Source organism: Arachis hypogaea, chromosome 16, assembly GCF_003086295.3.
Source record: "Arachis hypogaea cultivar Tifrunner chromosome 16, arahy.Tifrunner.gnm2.J5K5, whole genome shotgun sequence".
Lineage (NCBI taxonomy): Eukaryota > Viridiplantae > Streptophyta > Magnoliopsida > Fabales > Fabaceae > Arachis > Arachis hypogaea.
This window is the reverse complement of record NC_092051.1, coordinates 9,206,409-9,225,842: the sequence shown is the minus strand read 5'-3', so window position 1 is coordinate 9,225,842 and position 19,434 is coordinate 9,206,409. Positions and strand designations below refer to the sequence as shown.

Here is a 19,434-nt window from a genome sequence, read left to right as displayed (position 1 = left end):
GCTCCTACCGTACTGCTTCCAGCACTCCCCTGATGTGATCAATTCCTACTTATGCAATTTAATTTATTATTCTATTCCATATTTCCATGCATGAATATTATCTGGACTTATTAAAGTTTATGCCATAATATGCCATCACATTCCGAGGAAAAAGAAAGAAAATATTTTCTAACCTAAACTCGCAGGTGTATTGAAACTTAAAAATTCAAATATCTTCTTTTGTAATACAAGTAAGATTAACTCGTATTTTTATTGGAGAATATAGGAAGTTAATATTGTTTCGTATTGAATACATAACATTTCTAATTTAATTATTACCAAGTAAGGCGTAGATTGGATATTTGGATGCACAGTAATTATCTCTGGTGATAAAAGACGACAACAAATAAATAAAAGGTGTGTGGTGCGTGAAGGTGATCCTGATCCAAGACCTGACTCCTGAGCCAGTTGGTTTCTCCAATTATACTGGAAAAAAAAGAAGGGAGCGACACAGGGTGAGGAGCGTGGAGGCGCGAGGCAGGGTGACAAAACCCCGTGAGTGGGTAAGGGTCAACACAAAAACAAAAAAGCGAGTAAGAGTGGTGTGGTGAAGTGTGGTGGGTGCAGATTCATTCACAGTTCACACATCAAACCGCAACAACACACCCACACGTCACTCTCACCACATTACCAAACAAAAATCCAGAAAATAGAAAAAATAGAAAAGAAAAAGAAATAGTGAGCGAGTCATGAGCGAGTGGTGAATACTATCTGAGAGTTGCAGAGAACGCTTCCTAACCTCTCCCTCTTCTTCCTTTTATCCTCATTCTCACTCACACATTTCCATTTCTCCACAAACACACTCTTCTTCTCTTTCACTCTCTCTGCTGCTCTGTTAGTTTTTCGTTATTATTATTATTATGGCGCTGCACTCGGTGCCTTCTGTTTCTCAGCTGCACCGAGAGCCGTTACCGTCCTCGATCTTAGCTGCCGGAACCGACTCGCGTCTTCTACTCCAGTTCGCCACTCTCGGCTCCAACACGTCAGCGCGTCGCCGCCGCCGCCTCTCTGCTTTCCCTTCTACACCGGCTGCGCCGCTACGTCGTCGTTCTGCTGTCAGAGCTGTTCTCGAACTCGACCGATGCAGCAGTGACAAGAGTAGCAGCGGAGTTCGCCATTCTCAACCTTCCGATGTCAAACCACAGGTCCGATTTCGGTGATCACTTCTTCAGGAGCACAGCAAATTTTCTTTCTTTTTTTTTTTATTTTTTTTAGCTTTTATTAACTGGAGTAAACTCTCTCTCTCGAAATCGTTAGTGTTAGTTACTTAGTTACGTTAACGGCTCAATGGAAAATTGATATACGTTATGATTAAAAAACAGAACGGCTATCCAAACGAGGAAGAAATTTTTGTCAGTTAGGGGAGGGAGCGATGAGAGCAAACCAGAGACTGTAACTTCCCTGCAATGGCGAACAAAAATTGAAAGAAAATGCTGTCCGTACAGTCATAGCTAAAATTTGCTGGATGATGTAGTTGATGTAGTAGAAATTATTGTTGCGATGCGGCAGAACATATTACCACAGTAACAACACTGTTGCTAGTATTGATGTACTGCCACAGCACGTCGAATTTCCTTGATCTGATCTCGCTTGTGTTTAGGCAAGGGAGAGTGAGAGGGAGCCTTGTAGTAGGTGAGGGGACACAGTAGAACTTGACTACTAATTAGAGAGGTTTTGAAGGAAATTAAGTGAACATTCACATTCAAGCCTGCCAAATGGCTATTAACGTGGTTGGCTTTCATGTTTTCGCCCAAAAGCTTCAAAGAACTTATCATTGAAAAGAAATTTGCATCGTTGTCTCTGTTTTGTTCTGAGAGGATATTAGGAGAATAGCACCAGGAAATTAAAGTAGACCTCAAACCTCATTGTTGAGCCAACTAAAATTCTAAAATGCACTTGCTAATAAAAGATAAGCACCTGTGTAAAGGAAACAACTGGAACATGAATGGTCGAGGAACTGTGCTTTGGGTCATGGCTACCCAGTAAAAAAGTTAGCAGTTAAGAGACAAGTAGAATTCTAGTTTATCCATCTAATGCCGAAGCTTTCTCCTTCAAGAAACTTATATAAGAGATAAACCCACAGTAAACTCACATTAAGCTTTATCAAAATCTAACCTGAGATCTAAAGAACACTCCCCCCCCCCCCCCCCCCCCCCCCTCTTCTTTTGATGTCTTTCACCTCATTAGCTATCAGATTATGTTGCCCTGAAATGGTGTTGGGAATGAAAAATTCAATCTAACTGAGAGGACCTTGAATAAGTTGGATATAACTTGTATTATAGAGAATGTTTCTTTTTGTATTTCAAATCTTAATTAGCAGTCTTGCATAAGAAGAAAGAAATATAGATTATAGATTGACAAATTCTCAATCGTGGGTACAGATGTATCCTTACTAATTGCTGTAAATTTAAAGGGTTCGGACTATCGTGGATAGTTGTTTCTCAATTTCTGGCACTTGGCAGGCTTGCCTTCTGTTCATTGTGGCATGTGCATTACATGACAATATGCTGAGGGATTCTAGTCAATTGTTGGCCAGGTTGCAAACTTGGAGGACATAATATCAGAAAGAGGAGCCTGTGGTGTTGGATTCATTGCCAATTTGGAAAATAAAGCATCACATGATATTGTAAAGGATGCTCTAAATGCTTTGGGCTGTATGGAACATCGTGGTGGCTGTGGGGCAGATAATGACTCTGGTGATGGATCAGGGCTGATGACTTCAATTCCATGGGATCTATTTGACAATTGGGCAGATAAGCAAGGGATTGCTTCCTTTGATAAGTTGCACACTGGTGTTGGAATGGTTTTCCTACCCAAAGAAGTTGAACTTCTGAATGAGGCCAAGAAAGGTAATAATAATGTTACTTTGGTGTCATCCATTGATGTCCGTTTTTGTTTTTTGGGCTTCACTAAGATTTGCGTGTATAACTACTTGTGAATACATTCGTGATACTTGTTGAATCTCTAATCAAGGGCAAGGGAGTCAGTCATTCTTTATTTCCTATACAGTTTTGTAGCTTTGCATAGTTATCAGCAGCAATACACCAATCTTTGTAGATGTGCGGTATGTAGAATCTGCTTAGATAAAACAATAATAACAATAGTAAAGAGGAGGGATGTGCAAAAAAACCTATGTAAGGTTATGTTGAATCTTTAAGGCTTGCGTCAAGATGCGATTGTTTTAGATAAGGCATCAAAGAGAAACTATTTGTTTAGATAAAATATGGAGCTCAATGTAATGTAATGTTAATTGTGTAATGTTAATATTTTTTCTTCATAAATATTCTTGTGCATAGTAATTGGTCAAAAATGATCTATTGCTTAACATTCTCTCAACTGTCTCAAACTGAATTTTGCACTGTAAATCAGCAATTTTAATATAGTGGTGTTCTGACTTGCATTTCTAAAAAATCTTCTGTAGTTATTGTAAATATTTTTCGGCAAGAAGGTCTTGAGGTGCTTGGGTGGAGGCCTGTCCCTGTAAATAGTTCTGTGGTAGGTTATTATGCGAAGGAGACCATGCCCAACATACAGCAGGTATTTGTTAAGATTGTGAAAGAAGAAAATGTTGATGACATTGAACGAGAACTGTACATCTGTCGGAAATTGATTGAAAAAGCAGTAAGCTCAGAAACTTGGGGAAGTGAGACTTATTTCTGTTCTTTATCCAATCAAACAATAGTTTACAAGGGGATGCTTCGCTCAGAAGTTCTTGGGTTATTTTATTCTGACCTTCAAAATGATCTTTACAAGTCCCCCTTTGCCATTTATCATCGAAGATATAGTACAAATACCAGTCCCAGATGGCCACTTGCACAACCAATGCGGCTTCTTGGTCACAATGGAGAGATCAATACCATACAGGTTGAGTTTCATTGGCATGTTCTTTCCAAGAAATTTTAATTTATTTCAATGTATGAAATGACCAAATATTTGTGCAGGGGAATTTGAACTGGATGCAATCAAGAGAGACATCGTTAAAGTCGCCTGTATGGCGAGATCGTGAAAATGAAATTCGTCCATTTGGAAATCCAAAGGCATCAGACTCGGCAAATCTTGACAGTGCTGCAGAAGTATGTCAATTACTGACAAATTAAGTTATTAGTTATGTAAATTCCATGTGGCTGTCACTCATGATATGTTTGCAGAGAAAAGGGGGGAGGGTTTCTTTTGAGAAAGTACATAGGGAATGGTGAATGGGATCTTCTAGGCTACTCTTCTTTTGTCCTGTCCTTTTTTCCTCCTCTTGGATGATTCCTTATCCTCCTTTGTTTAACTGTTGTTTTTCGTTTATTCCTTTCTTTGTCAATTGAACACAAGAAACTATGGTCATTTTTATATCTTAATTTGAATGGTCTTCTATGGTTCAGTTATTAATAAGAAGTGGTCGCAGTCCTGAGGAAGCTATGATGATTCTTGTTCCCGAGGCTTACAAAAATCATCCAACACTGTCAATCAAATACCCTGAGGTAATGTGTCTTTTTCTTTAACAACTGACATTTTATCTTCAAGTGCTTGTGGTATCCACATTGCCGTTTTATGTTATAAATTCTCATTTTGTATGCTCTATCTGTCCTATCATTTGCATGTCATACTTGTGATTGTTTCTATTATTTCTCAAATTGTAACAAAACTTTGCAGAGAGATTCTTTGTTTATCCACAGTGGGGAACAACCCTGTTTGATTGGCACATTAAAAGATTGTGTTCCTTTTAACTCAAAAAAAGTGGTTTTCACTAAAGAGAATAGTGGAATGGGATTGCTTGGGGGAATGGGGGATGGATGACCTGGTGATAGGAACTCTCAGTGGAATGGAGGACTGATCCAAGTGTTTGGTATATATTTTGTGTTTACTTTTATTGAAGTCTCAATATAGCTATTAACTGGAGTGTTGTTGGTATATCATGAGTAACTACAGTGTCGAGTGTAATAGTAATCATAAAATCAGGGGTCGACCACGTGAATGATTCTGAGGCCGTTAGATGTGTATCATCTAACGCTCTAGGTATAACTTCACGGGTAACTGGTTTCCTTTTTAGCCTTTTGATAGAATTGTTCCGTATCAACATAGTGAAGTAGTTTGAAACTGTAACCATTTATGGAATGAAAGGCATTGATAGGCAATTGAAATATGGTTTTCTGACAACCAAATTCAACTTGATCTAAAGTTGAATTCATCCTTTTTCCTTGCTCTCATATTTTGGGAAGATTACTAGTTTAAATAGATTTTACCCCTTGGTCTCCTTTAGTCATTTTTTTATTTTTTAATAAGAAAAGAAACGAAAGACCATATCATTCTTAGTTAAATCTAAATTTATAAATTTGAAAGGCACCTAGGTTTTGAAATGGTCATTCCTTTTTTGTGTTATCTCTTATCCATTCAGTTCTTTGTGATATTTCCATTATGTTTTGACAATAATAATTTACTTTTCTACTTCAGATTAAACAGAATATCTTGATTTTCCTCATGTTTATCAACATTTAGCTGGAACTAGCGAACTAGTTGAATGAAGATGATGAGTATAGGCTTGGACAATGAGTATGATTACAAAAGTCAAAGCAGTGTTAAATAGAATTTCTGCCGATGTAACGTGAGCTTAAGTTACAAGTGGATGCTGAGAAAGGGGGGAAAAAGAAAAAGAAAAAAAAGAGTAAATAACTGAGTAGATTTTCTGGAGTGGCTGACTGGCTGTAAGCCCCCACCCACTTTAAGATGAATGCTTTCAATACTCATTTTCCAAGCTTGATTCACAAAACTGCAAATTCTTGTCTGTTGCATCTTCTTGATTATTTCTAACAATCCTCGGAATCCATTCTCTTGAATTATGCATTAAAGGTCCCTTAATTCTGTCTTCACTTCCTAGGTGGTTGACTTCTATGACTACTACAAGGGTCAGATGGAAGCTTGGGATGGACCAGCCTTGCTTTTATTCAGGTAAAAAGGCTAAGGCCAAGTTTGGGTAAACAACTTAATTAAGTTACTTTTGAAAAAATAGCTTAAATAATAAATGATTATATTAAAAGTAATTTATAAATAAGTTATTTTGTGTTTGAATTTTTAGTTCTAAAAGTACTTATTTTATAGAAATGTGATAAAAAGTAGTAGTATTATGAGAGAAGTCATTTTTTTTAACTTCTCTATAAGCTCCTAAATAGCTTCTTAGAAAGTTGCAATTTGGTTTTGAAAATTGCACCAAACATTAATACTATTAATACTATTACTTTTCATAAGTCAAAAACTCAAAAAAGTTACTTTTGAAGCTTCCCAAACGGGCCCTAAATAATCCAGAACATGATTACCTTGTTAGTATCTTACTCCATCCTTATTTATGGGACCTGACTTTAAAGCAATTGAGAGTAGCATTATTCATTGAAGCTTAGTCATTTGACACTAAAAGTACAAGTGAGGAGGTTCTAGCTTAACCTTTGTTGGCTAGAGTAGGAATCTGAAGGGCTTGCTAGGAGGATAATAAATATAGGGGAAGTTTGTTTAAAGTATTTTTTTTTTGTGTTGCAATTTTATTTCATCATGCAAATATTAGCTTTGTGCATTATTTAGACAAAATTTCCCAGTTAATTTGAATTTAATCTTTGTAAACTGTAAATAGTATGAATTAGTCTCCTCCCCCCTCCTTTTTTTTTCTTTCCTGATTGTCTGTTGGCCAATTGTTGTTGCACAGTGATGGAAAAACTGTTGGTGCATGTCTTGACCGTAATGGACTCCGACCTGCTCGGTATTGGCGAACATCAGACAATATGGTCTATGTGGCCTCTGAGGTGAATTCCCTAATTTCCATTCATTGGATTATATTTTTTATTGATGTTGTATGATCAGAGCTTCTGTATCTTGGGTAGAGAAAAATAATTGATTATTATGTCCTTTTTATTTTTTTGCTTCTCAATATCATGATTTTGATTATTTGCTTAAAGTCTGTTTATTAAATAAGTAACAAAAGTTATGTTAAACAAAGACTGATTTCACACATAAATGCAAAATAAAGGGTAGGATTACAAATATTGTATTTCTGATCATTTGTCTGTTCTTTCCCATGTATGTGGGTCTTGCTTTCCTTTCCTTGGATGGTTTCACTTGTAAATAACTTATTTTCCTTCAATGGTTTCACTTGTAAATAACTTATTTTCCTTCAATGGTTTTACTTGTAAATAACTTATTTTCCCTTCAGAGTTTTTGTTCTTTTTAAAACACATTTTATAAAGTTTATTATCCTTAATACTTATATGCAGTAATGATAAGTAGTTCCACATGCATTGATTCTGGTTCATGACTTTCAATTATTGGATTCAAGACATCATTGAAGATTTTATGGCTTGTCTCATTCTCTTCTAGGTTGGTGTGGTACCGGTGGATGATTCGAAGGTTATCTTGAAAGGCCGATTAGGTCCAGGCATGATGATAACAGTTGATTTGAATGGTGGTCAGGTTTGCACTGAAACATTTTCTTGTTTTTGGGATAATTGAAATAAGCATATTTCTTCTAGTGGCTGTAACCACATTGCTTTGCTCTTTCCTTTTTCCCCTTTTTTATTGTTGCTGAAATTATGTAACTTACTTTACAAGAGTCAGAGAATAGTTAAAAAAGCTCAACATGGTTAAGAGTTATATAATATGATTGGAGAGTATAAATGATCCTGTTGGAAACATATGAGAGTTTTGGAATTCACCATTCTGTCATATTAGGTTCTTATTTGTCAACATTCACCAGTCTCAAAACTAAAGCTGTTAGGTGAATAACATAGTTATTAAATAGGTTCTATATCTAACAAGTCACCACACTGGTGAGCCCTTTGAGCTAGACGTGTACATACCATGTGTGAAAAATTTAACTATTTTACGCAGACAAGTGGGTCAATTAGGATTGGACTTGGAAGTTGAGGATATAATACTAATACCATATCGATAACCATATCTTTCAAACTCTTAGGCGTTAAGTGAAGCCTCATCAGTAGTTTTTACATTTAACTGTATCATAAAATGTGTTTGATTAACTAATAATCAATCCATGTCACTTGGTGTTTCCTTGTAACAATATGTGGTGGCAGTTATGATCGATTGATTCTATTGTTTAAAATTGTGGTTGCTGATGCAAGAGTGCCTACATGTTTGTTTTTTCTCTACTCACCTTCCATTTTCAATAAATGCCTATCAAAAGCAACAATGTATAATATCCTGTGTGATTATTTTACATACCAAACACTTATACGGCAGGTGTATGAGAATACAGAGGTTAAAAAGCGAGTAGCCTTATCAAACCCATACGGGAACTGGATTAAGGAAAATATGCGGCCTTTGAAGCCTGTGAACTTCCTTTCAGCAGCTATGATGGACAATGATGCAATATTAAGACACCAACAGTGAGAGTTTTATGTAGCTTTTTCCTAAAATATTTATCCTTGATGATGGAAGTTGTTCCAAAGCGGTGTTGTAATAAATCATAAATTATTGTTTTACATGCTGCTATCACTGTATTTAGAGCTTTATTTGCTAGCTTGACTTTTATGAGGATTAGGAATACTGGTTTAAAAATGAATTTTTGCAATTGTAAAAGATGAAATGTTTTCTTTTGGGGGGTAAAATATTGTTCTCTATGAAGTGGGAAAAGTACCTTCATGTGTATAGTGTCTCCTGCTTTAACAAATATCTTGTAACCATATCTAAACTATAAGTTAATGTTCTATTCTTGTTGTTCAGTTATATTTTTCTTTTATTGCAGCATACAATATAACATCTTATGTAGTTCTTACTAAACCTCTGTTTGGTGGGAGCAGGGCATTTGGGTACTCTAGTGAAGATGTCCAGATGGTGATCGAATCCATGGCTGCTCAAGGAAAGGAGCCCACATTTTGCATGGGAGATGATATTCCATTGGCTGCATTGTCTCAGAAGCCTCACATGCTTTTTGATTATTTTAAGCAACGGTTTGCACAGGTCAGCTAAGTTTCTTTCTGATAACTTGTTCAACATGTAACCTATTTATTACCTGTGACTTAATTTTGCTATCATAGTATCAACTGCCAAGTCACTCCTATAATTATGTCTGTGACCATGTTTTACACATCGTGCGATGTCATGGCATAATTGACTGTGCTGTTTGCCTTGGTAAATACTGTATGTCACTTTTTAGATTCTATATATCTGTCTGTTGTCTTTATCTTATATGGTTTATTTCATTGTTAAATATGACATATCTTTTTATGAATATTCTAAATTTATTTCTGTCTTCTACCACCTGTTTTATACTTTTATTATATATTCTGGAGTACAGGTTACAAATCCTGCTATTGATCCACTTCGAGAAGGATTGGTTATGTCTCTTGAAGTCAATATAGGGAAGCGAAGGAATATTTTGGAAGTTGGACCACAGAATGCTTCTCAGGTATCTTAACATACCTTTGATAATTTTTTTTTTGTTCTTTTCTCTAGTAACTTCTATGATTCTGTTGCTCTTTGTTGTCCACAAGCTTGATTGTATTATCTGGAGCAGGTTACATTGTCTAGCCCTGTACTGAATGAAGGAGATCTTGAGCTGTTACAAAAAGATGCCCACTTAAAACCACATGTATTGCCCGTATTTTTTGATATAAGTAAGGGGATTGATGGTTCCGTGGAGAAAGCATTAAATAAGCTTTGTGAAGCTGCAGATGAAGCTGTTAGAAATGGTTCCCAGTTGCTAATTCTTTCAGACCGCTCAGATTCACTGGTAAAGACCATCTAATAGTGTTTTTATGCTTCTACCTAATTGGATATATCAATATCATAGTGCTTAAGGATGGATTGAAGTGATGATTTGAGTCATTTTTATTAGATAATCCTTAAATGTGATACACTTTTGTCTGCATCAATAATAGATAGTCCTCATTTCTTAGTGTTTGGAGACTTTGTCTGCTTCTGGTTACAATCCTATCAGTTGGTTGTCTTTTTAGAAATCTTAATTTAATTTTAAATTTAAATCTGTTGAATGAATGGATAACACAGTCTTATGTAAATTGATAGAAGTGTATTGTCTAAGAAGCACTCTGGAGATCTTAATTGTGATGGTATAAATAGGCTCAAGCCAATAATTTCTGTAACTACTTGTTTTACCAAAGACACTCCTGGAAAGATAACCATGTGCTGAACTTAAGACTGGTTGGAAGTAAATCTAGTGACACATATCTTCCTGTAAAAATGTGAGAATTTCTTTCCAACAAAAGACACCATATGGAGAAAATGAAGTACAGTGCCCCAACTTCTGCTTTTATACTTTGGCCAAAACCTGAGAGATTAATCACAGGAAAATATTTCAAGTGATCTCCCTTTTCTGTAACTCCCCTCTGCTTAAAAAGTTGAACAGTAATTTGACTTTGGAAAATGAAGTTTTACTTGAGACGATGAAGGGAACTGAATATTATATTATGGTATCAATAAATACAATATTATTTCTAAATTTTGCATTTATAATAACAGTGAAGAATTTTTGTGAATAGCTATCAATAATTTTCAATGATCCTTTTTTTAATCTTTTTTTCCTGTCTAATTTGTCATGATGCATTCCCCCTCTTTTGTCTTTGTTTAACCCCAGGAACCAACACATCCTGCAATTCCAATACTTCTTGCTGTTGGGACAGTTCATCAGCATCTAATCCAAAATGGCCTGCGGATGTCAGCTTCAATTGTAGCAGACACTGCTCAGTGCTTTAGCACTCATCAGTTTGCGTGCTTAATAGGATATGGTGCAAGGTTGTTTACTGTCTCCACTGAAGCTTTTTTGATGATTTTTAAGTCTCCTGTTTCCATATTGTTTTTTTTTATCTTAAATTGGACTAGTGTTCTATTATCTATTTTTCATTTTTTGTCTTAGATTATTAGTTTGCCAGTTATAACACAGTTGTATTCTCACCCTTGTCAAGAAGCCAATTCTCATTTAAACTGGAACAAAACTGAGTTTTTGGTTTTCCCATGAACCACTGTTTGCTGGTGTGACTATAGATAGGTCCACCTTGCGTGAGTTGTTGGGAGCAGTGGAAACTGTGAACCATTTCGCTTGCCTCTATCTTATTGAGCACTTCATGATGTTTCTAATTTCATTTTTTAGTGCTGTCTGTCCATACTTGGCATTGGAGACATGTCGACAGTGGCGTTTGAGTAACAAAACTGTAAACCTGATGAGGAATGGAAAGATGCCTACTGTCTCAATTGAGCAGGCCCAGAATAATTACACCAAGGTTAGTGATCATCTTCAAACTGAAAGACTACTTAAGATATGATGTGGGTTGATACAACATTGTCCTAATACACTTATATATACCAATAATCTAGGTCAAGTATAGTACCAACTGCCATTAGCCAGTCAAGGCTGCTAACATAATGAGTCTCAAAAAACAAGAATATCAAAATTCTAACCTTGATGTTTAAGAGAAGAAATTTTGTTCTGCTTCATGGTGACATTTCCTTCTTTCTGTTAATTAATTCTTAATAAAAGAATGTGATCTCTGATAGCAAATTATCTTGCATTTGTATGAATTTTAGGCTGTAAAAGCGGGTCTTCTTAAAATCCTTTCCAAAATGGGGATCTCATTGCTTTCAAGGTATGTGATTTATGTTAAAGAGCTGAAGGGTCAAAAGAAAATAGTATTTTCTTGTGTTTTGATTCTTTTCCTTCCTTAAGGATGTCATGCTTATGCTTTTTTTGACAAGTCAATTTATTAATTACTTCCATGTATGCAGTTACTGCGGTGCACAGATTTTTGAAATCTATGGATTAGGAAAGGAAGTTGTCGATCTTGCATTCAGAGGAAGTATGTCAAAAATTGGGGGATTAACTTTTGACGAGGTCAGGAAGAATACAGAACTGTATCTTGTGAATAAAATGCATATCATGCTTGTAAATATTTATTTGCAGATTTAACAACTATTACATTGAGCATTACATGCTAACGTGGTTTACTAATCCTGTACATTAGAAAATTACACTCCCATCTTTGAGCAAAAAAGAAATTTTCAATTACCAACATTAGGTGAAATTATACATATTTCTTCTGCATAAATAGTGTCGATTGTATTCTTCTACAGGGTATTAATTCATCCTGTTGCATATGTGCTAAATTTACATTATTACATATATCACTCATATAATGAGACATTCCTCTCTCTCTCTCTCTCTCTCTCTCTCTCTCTCTCTCTCTCTCTCTCTCTCTCTCTCTCTCTTTTTGGTGCAGTTAGCGAGAGAGACTCTGTCTTTCTGGGTGAAGGCATTTTCTGAAGATACGGCCAAAAGATTGGAAAATTTTGGATTTATTCAGTTCAGACCGGGAGGTATGCTTTACTGATCAATGAAATTGTATTTAAGTGATTATTTTGGATACATAAAAAATGACTGACTATGATATATATTTTTGAAGGGGAGTATCATGCAAATAACCCAGAGATGTCAAAGTTGCTCCACAAAGCTGTTCGTCAAAAAAGTCAAAGTGCCTTTTCAGTTTATCAGCAGCATTTGGCTAACCGACCTGTGAATGTGAGTCTTAAAGATCCTAGTTTCTGCCTTTATCTTGCATTTTATTACCCAAAATGTTATTTGAGATCTCTGTTTTTTTATTGCAGGTTCTTCGTGATCTTCTTGAGTTCAAAAGTGATCGAGCTCCAATACCTGTAGGGAAGGTTGAACCTGCTTCAGCTATTGTGCAACGGTTCTGCACTGGTGGGATGTCTCTTGGAGCTATTTCAAGAGAAACTCATGAAGCAATTGCAATTGCAATGAACAGATTAGGTGGAAAATCAAATTCAGGGGAAGGTGGTGAGGTAATACAATTTGCTTCCAATAAAACCAGTTTTATATATATGCATTCATATGGAATATAAAGAAACTGAATTTTCTTTTGTTTACGTCCATAAAATCTTATTGACTTGCACTACAATTTGATATTTCCATATATTGCATTCAGGATCCTATTCGCTGGAAACCACTTACGGATGTTGTCGATGGTTACTCTCCAACTCTTCCACATCTTAAAGGTCTTCAGAATGGGGATACTGCTACCAGTGCTATCAAGCAGGTCATTGTTCTGAAAATTTTCAAAAAAATACTTTCATTAACTATGTCAATGGAGGACATAAAGTAAAGTGCTATTTATTTTGGATGTCAGAAACTTCTTCGGATAGATTATTTTGATCCATAGGCTGTTTTCTATCTTTGGTCAGAATACCTATTAACCATAAACAATTTATAAAATACTGAAAGTTTAGATCTTCCCAAGAACGTTTGCATTAAATGGACCAAATTAAAAACCGTGATCTGATTTGCTCAGATGATGTCTTGCAATTTTATGAGTGTAATTTGTTGGTCATGAGGTAGTGCAAACTTTGCCGCGTAGGCAACCTAACCTAACGCAAGCATCATTGGATAATTCCACAGCTTGAATATGTGATCTTGAGGTCACACGACTCAATCCAAGTCTCTCTAGGCTCCCTCCCTTCAAAAGAAAACTCAAAACGAAACTATAACTATAACTAATTGCTCCTCTTTCTGCCATCCATACTTACCAGATCCTAGAATTAAAAAAATAAAATTGTTACTTGTGGATATTAGCCTCCAGGGAGAAAAATGCAAGAAAAGGAAAAGATCATCACAATAAGAGGGTAGTCTTCTCTTCTCCACTGTAAAACTTAAGCAATTGTTTCAATATCCTTCGGAGATGAGAAGGTAAATGTTTCAAACTTAAGAATCGCAAATAATTTTGGGTTATTCTAGAAGAACTAGACATTCTGATGCTACCAACATGTGATGACCTTCCTGTGGCATTATATCATAAGAATCCAGATGCTTGAAGGAACCTTTACTGACATAAATCATGATCTTAGAAGTGTGATATATCATTGATATACTAAATAAATATTCATTCTGCTCTAAATTCGTGTCCCTAGTTAGTTTTTAGTTCAAGAGTGCAAGTTTAATTTCCATAACCGGCAATCATCTTGGTGTAGGATGTATATAATCTAACATTGGTCAGCTAACAATTCTATTTGTCCAGACATTGTGGCAGGGAGTAGTTATATGCTAAAATATAATAATATATTGCATTCTCTTCAGGTTGCTTCAGGAAGGTTTGGTGTTACCCCAACATTCTTGGCAAATGCTGATCAATTAGAAATCAAGATTGCCCAAGGTGCAAAGCCTGGGGAAGGTGGACAATTGCCTGGGAAAAAAGTTAGCATGTATATTGCTAGGTTGAGAAATTCCAAACCAGGGGTTCCGCTTATCTCTCCACCTCCTCATCATGACATTTATTCTATTGAGGACCTTGCTCAGTTGATCTTTGATCTTCATCAGGTAACTCCTGTGTGTGTTTTATTTACTTGCTAAAATCATGTATTTCTTGAGCACAAATTTCCATCATAATTTGGTTGAACAGGTGAATCCTAAGGCCAAGGTTTCTGTAAAACTGGTGGCGGAAGCTGGAATTGGTACTGTTGCATCTGGGGTCGCCAAGGGCAATGCCGATATTATCCAGGTATCTACTGTGACCTTTCATTTATAAATTTATGATCCACATCAACAACATTCTTATATATTTATTTGCGATTCTTTGTGGAGTATAGTGTATGATGATGTGATTGACTTGCAGATTTCAGGGCATGATGGTGGAACAGGAGCAAGCCCTATAAGTTCCATCAAGCATGCTGGTGGTCCTTGGGAACTTGGTCTTACAGAATCTCACCAGGTTACAATTGAATCATGGAACTGTGTAATATCAATTTGTGATTCTCTATTATTGGAAGTTATGAAATGTTTTCTTGTGGACTGCTCTATTTTCAGACACTCATTGAAAATGGACTCAGGGAAAGGGTAATTCTCAGAGTTGATGGAGGATTTCGAAGTGGAGTTGATGTCATGATGGCAGCAGTAATGGGTGCTGATGAATATGGATTTGGTTCAGTGGCAATGATTGCTACTGGTTGTGTTATGGCCCGTATTTGCCACACCAATAATTGTCCAGTTGGTGTTGCCAGTCAGGTTTTGAAAATTATTTGTGATTATATGTTTTACGGTATGATTACTCTTCGCTCTTATCTCATGAGACTTCTACTCATTACATTTCAGAGGGAAGAGTTGCGTGCACGCTTTCCTGGTGTTCCTGGTGATCTTGTCAACTACTTTTTGTATGTTGCTGAGGAGGTACTTGTGGTTGCTGTTGATACTTCCATATTCTTCTTAATGTCACTTTGTTGTTACTGATTATAATTTCATGCGCCATTGAAGTTTGGATGAAGTGGTGTTTTCCTCTTCTTGGTTCTGATAAATGTTACTATTTGGCCAGGTAAGAGGCATATTGGCACAGCTTGGGTATGAGAAATTAGATGATGTAATTGGCCGGACAGAGTTGTTGCAACCAAGAGACATATCTCTAGTGAAAACTCAACATCTAGACCTAAATTATCTCCTCTCTGTATGTACTGCCACTTTTTTCCTTTCTTTGCTTTTATCAGTTAAATAAATAGCTGCTTCTCTATCTTGTGTGTAATGGATTGTTTATTTTCAGAGTGTGGGGTTGCCTAAATGGAGCAGTACAACAATTAGGAATCAGGAGGCTCATACTAATGGCCCTGTTCTGGATGATGTCTTGCTAGCTGATCCAGAGGTAAAAGTATAAACACTTATCGTTATAGGTGTTGGTAATGAAAATATTTTATTTTGATGGTGAGAAAAAAAATTGTATATTGTATACCTAGTTCTAATTTATTTTTCAGTTAATATTCAACAAGAGAGTGGGTACATTGTGGGCCATGGGGGTTAGGAGAATTTTTGTGAATTTTTTTTAAAGACAATATTTATGCTTTATATCTTGCCTCTTTCTTTGGATGTTGATTTCATTGTTCTTAATTCCTTAACTCTTGTAAAATGTTTATATATATTTGAGAGAAAAAAAACATTTCAATTATTTGTCTATCCTAATAAATAATTCAATTTGTTAAAAAAATGTTTAATTAGATGCAATATTATGAGCATGAAGTGTTGAACTGAAAAAAATAGAAAATAAAATACAAAAATCCTAATTCACTTTCCGTACAAATTTTTCAATGACTTGTGGAATGAAATGGGAAATGTTGTAGACGAGTCTTCTGTAACAATGTCTTGTGTGCAGATTGCAGATGCCATAAAAAATGAGAAAGTAGTTAGTAAGACCATAAACATATACAACGTTGATCGTGCTGTTTGTGGGCGGTTAGCTGGTAGCATTGCAAAGAAGTATGGTGACACTGGTTTTGCTGGACAACTGAATATAACGTAAGATTTCTCGTTTGGAGCTTGGTATCTAATATCTTAAATCTGGACATATTTAAAGCAAAGTTCAATCTTTTATCTCCATGCTGCCAGATTTACTGGAAGTGCCGGACAGTCATTTGGGTGCTTTTTGACACCCGGAATGAACATTCGCCTGATAGGAGAGGCTAATGATTATGTGGGGAAGGTATCATTTTTATTCTCTTCTGTCCTTGGATTGGATGATATTATTTATGCGAAATATAACTAATTTGGGAATATGAAGTTATCCTGGTTTAATGCACCCATTCATCATTGTAGTGAGCGAAATGGATGCTTGTGTTATAGACTTATAGTAGCTATGCTGAACATTTTTGTTAGATACTCAACTTTTAGCATACCGTGTCCTGATATTTTTAGCTGCTGTTGCCAGGGCATGGCTGGAGGGGAGTTGGTTGTCACTCCAGTTGAAAAGACAGGGTTTCAACCCGAAGACGCAGCTATTGTGGGGAACACTTGCTTGTATGGGGCCACAGGTGGGCAGGTCTTTGTTAAAGGGAAGGCTGGGGAGAGATTTGCTGTGAGAAACTCACTTGCTGAAGCTGTGGTTGAAGGCACAGGAGATCATTGCTGCGAGTACATGACCGGTGGCTGTGTTGTTGTCCTCGGAAAGTGAGTAACATTTCCATATTGAAGTTGTACCATTCTTCCCCTCATTCTCAGCCCTGTGTTCTCTGTAGTTCAAATAGAAGGAATTGAACTAAAATTAAACTGAATCTTCACATGTTTATCTTGACAGAGTGGGGAGAAATGTAGCTGCTGGAATGACTGGAGGGTTGGCTTACATTCTTGATGAGGACGATACTCTTATACCCAAGGTTTGAGCCTGTGGCCTGTCTAAAGATAAAATCAATTGTTTCTCCACACATTTACAAAAGATATAACGCACGTCCAACTTATTCTGCCAATTCAGATGTTTAATTTCAATTATGCTCATCCCATTCTATCTTGATACCATTTTCTATTTTTATCACACAAGTGCATGCATGGACTGTTTATATTCCCTTTTCTTGTTTTATGGATTTTGATTCCCTCACTTCCCCAGACATAAGAAATGGATAATTTGGTTTAAATCTCTCTGGTCTGGGAGCATTTTCTACATTTTGAGTAAAAACATAATTTCTATTTTACTTTTCTCGATGCTTATATCGTATACTATTTACAGGTAAATAAAGAAATTGTGAAAATCCAGAGAGTCTCAGCACCTGTGGGGCAGATGCAGCTGAAAAGTCTAATTGAAGCCCATGTTGTAAGCCCCTTCTTTACATGCACGATAACTTTTACACATTGCATGTGCAACCCTCACATAGGCAAAATTTTATGCAGATATTTTATCCATTTTATATTATTTGATATGCACAAATGAAATTTTTTAAACCTCTTGTTTGTGAAGGAAAAAACCGGTAGCAACAAAGGTGCAGTTATTCTGAAGGACTGGGACAAGTATTTACAACTATTCTGGCAATTGGTTCCACCTAGCGAAGAAGACACCCCTGAGGCCAATCCCAAGTACGAAACATCTTCTGCAGAGCAGGTCACCACTTCTTTGCAGTCTGCGTAGATTATCAACGATGTATGCAATGCTTACATCGATTTACACGGGACTGTGGAGCCGCTGCAATGGCATCCCTGCTTTGTACAGAAGTCGAAGAGGCTATCACTCAGACTGGAAAATGGTGACAAAATACGACATAAATCATTCCTTGGAACCAAGTGGCTGCATTTCATTCTCATCATATTTGCATTGAGGCCACCCCCATATGAATCAATATGAAGCGTCGGCCTTAACCTACTTCAGCGCTTTTGTATAGGCATTTGCAAGAAAGAAAATTGTAAATAAAATGCAGCTGTTTCGAATCTGATTGGGACTTTTTGTGAGTGGTAACAATAAATTAGTTGGGGCTGTTATCATCTGATCAAATGAAAAATTATTATTTTAGCGTGAATTATTGAAACGCGTCCATATTCACGTAGTTGTGAACTTGTGATTGTTTCTGCACGCTATATTGTTATACTCTGCATTACACCCCCATCTTTTTAATTAGGTTTGACATGGATTATCCTACTAGGTTAGGACAGGCCTTCAGTGTTTACAAAACTAATACTTACAAGTCACCCACTAAAATGCTACTTAAGTAATAAGTCCGTAGCAAATATCACATTCTATTGCATTACTTACACGAGGCATGTAAGTAGCTTTCCTGAACAGTAGCACTGTAAATGTTTTTTCAAATGTGTTGTAAATTTCAATTTATGATGTGATTAAAAGAGATTTACGCATAAATAATTCTATTATAGATATAATATATGATAGGATTTATTGTTGTTTGATCTATATAGCTGATTCTATTTAGTGTGATAAGAAATTGTTTAGTGACAAATTTTGGTGCCTCTTAAAATGCTATATCTGGATTCAAAACTTGACTGAGGCTAAATAGTGGATGCAAATTCTTAAATATTGCATGCCCGAGTGTGTAGTATGTTTAAGTTTGTGATATTGTAACGTATAGGATTGAGGACGGTTTAATCTAAAACAAAAAATAATTGTAAATTTCAAGAGACGCTTATCAAGCAGAGTTTAGTCCACTTAGCTTTAAGAAAGTATAATTCAAAGCAACTAAAAGAGCATTTCTCAAAATCTCATAAATTAAAAGTCTGTATCACAGAGCCAAAAATAAACAAATAAAAGTCTCTATCCTTATACCCTGATTTTTTTGTTATACTAAAAACAGTATTAAATATCAAGAAGCACGATTAATATTTAATAGTGTGATGGTGGTCCTGTTGGAATGATTTGGAAAGAAAGAATAAGTGGTCCATGTGACAAAATAAATGTGGTATCCTGATGGCTCAGGTGCACATTCTATATTTGCCTGAATGGTTATTTATGATGTGTGAATTGAACCTTTTTTGTTTCTATATTGCAGTACAATTTTGGTGTCCGAAAGTCATCATCGTTTAGGCGCTCATCAGAGTATCATAAATTGGAGTTGGTACCATTCGTTCATTGATCTACAAACATTCAAATCATTTTAGTTTTATTATGAATAGACTAACTGATGAAGAGCACGAGTCAC

The 19,434-nt window shown here is 36.0% G+C and overlaps 1 protein-coding gene across 1 annotated transcript; it reads left to right on the top strand.

Moving 5' to 3' along the window:
• Nucleotides 1-866: 866 nt before the first annotated feature.
• LOC112756317 (ferredoxin-dependent glutamate synthase, chloroplastic) lies at nucleotides 867-18,303 on the top strand (the record flags this gene model as incomplete). The annotated part of the gene is given in 33 exon segments (XM_025804850.3): nucleotides 867-1,184; nucleotides 2,576-2,888; nucleotides 3,461-3,903; nucleotides 3,981-4,112; nucleotides 4,410-4,508; nucleotides 5,903-5,973; nucleotides 6,719-6,815; nucleotides 7,387-7,479; nucleotides 8,266-8,411; nucleotides 8,826-8,985; nucleotides 9,323-9,433; nucleotides 9,542-9,757; nucleotides 10,619-10,776; nucleotides 11,132-11,261; nucleotides 11,566-11,624; nucleotides 11,764-11,869; nucleotides 12,255-12,351; nucleotides 12,438-12,553; nucleotides 12,640-12,837; nucleotides 12,981-13,091; nucleotides 14,126-14,365; nucleotides 14,448-14,546; nucleotides 14,661-14,756; nucleotides 14,852-15,049; nucleotides 15,137-15,211; nucleotides 15,354-15,482; nucleotides 15,576-15,674; nucleotides 16,179-16,321; nucleotides 16,412-16,505; nucleotides 16,731-16,969; nucleotides 17,097-17,175; nucleotides 17,523-17,606; nucleotides 17,751-18,303. Coding segments are annotated over 33 exon segments (4,884 nt in total). The 3' UTR covers nucleotides 17,919-18,303.
• Between the last annotated feature and the right edge of the window lie 1,131 nt (nucleotides 18,304-19,434).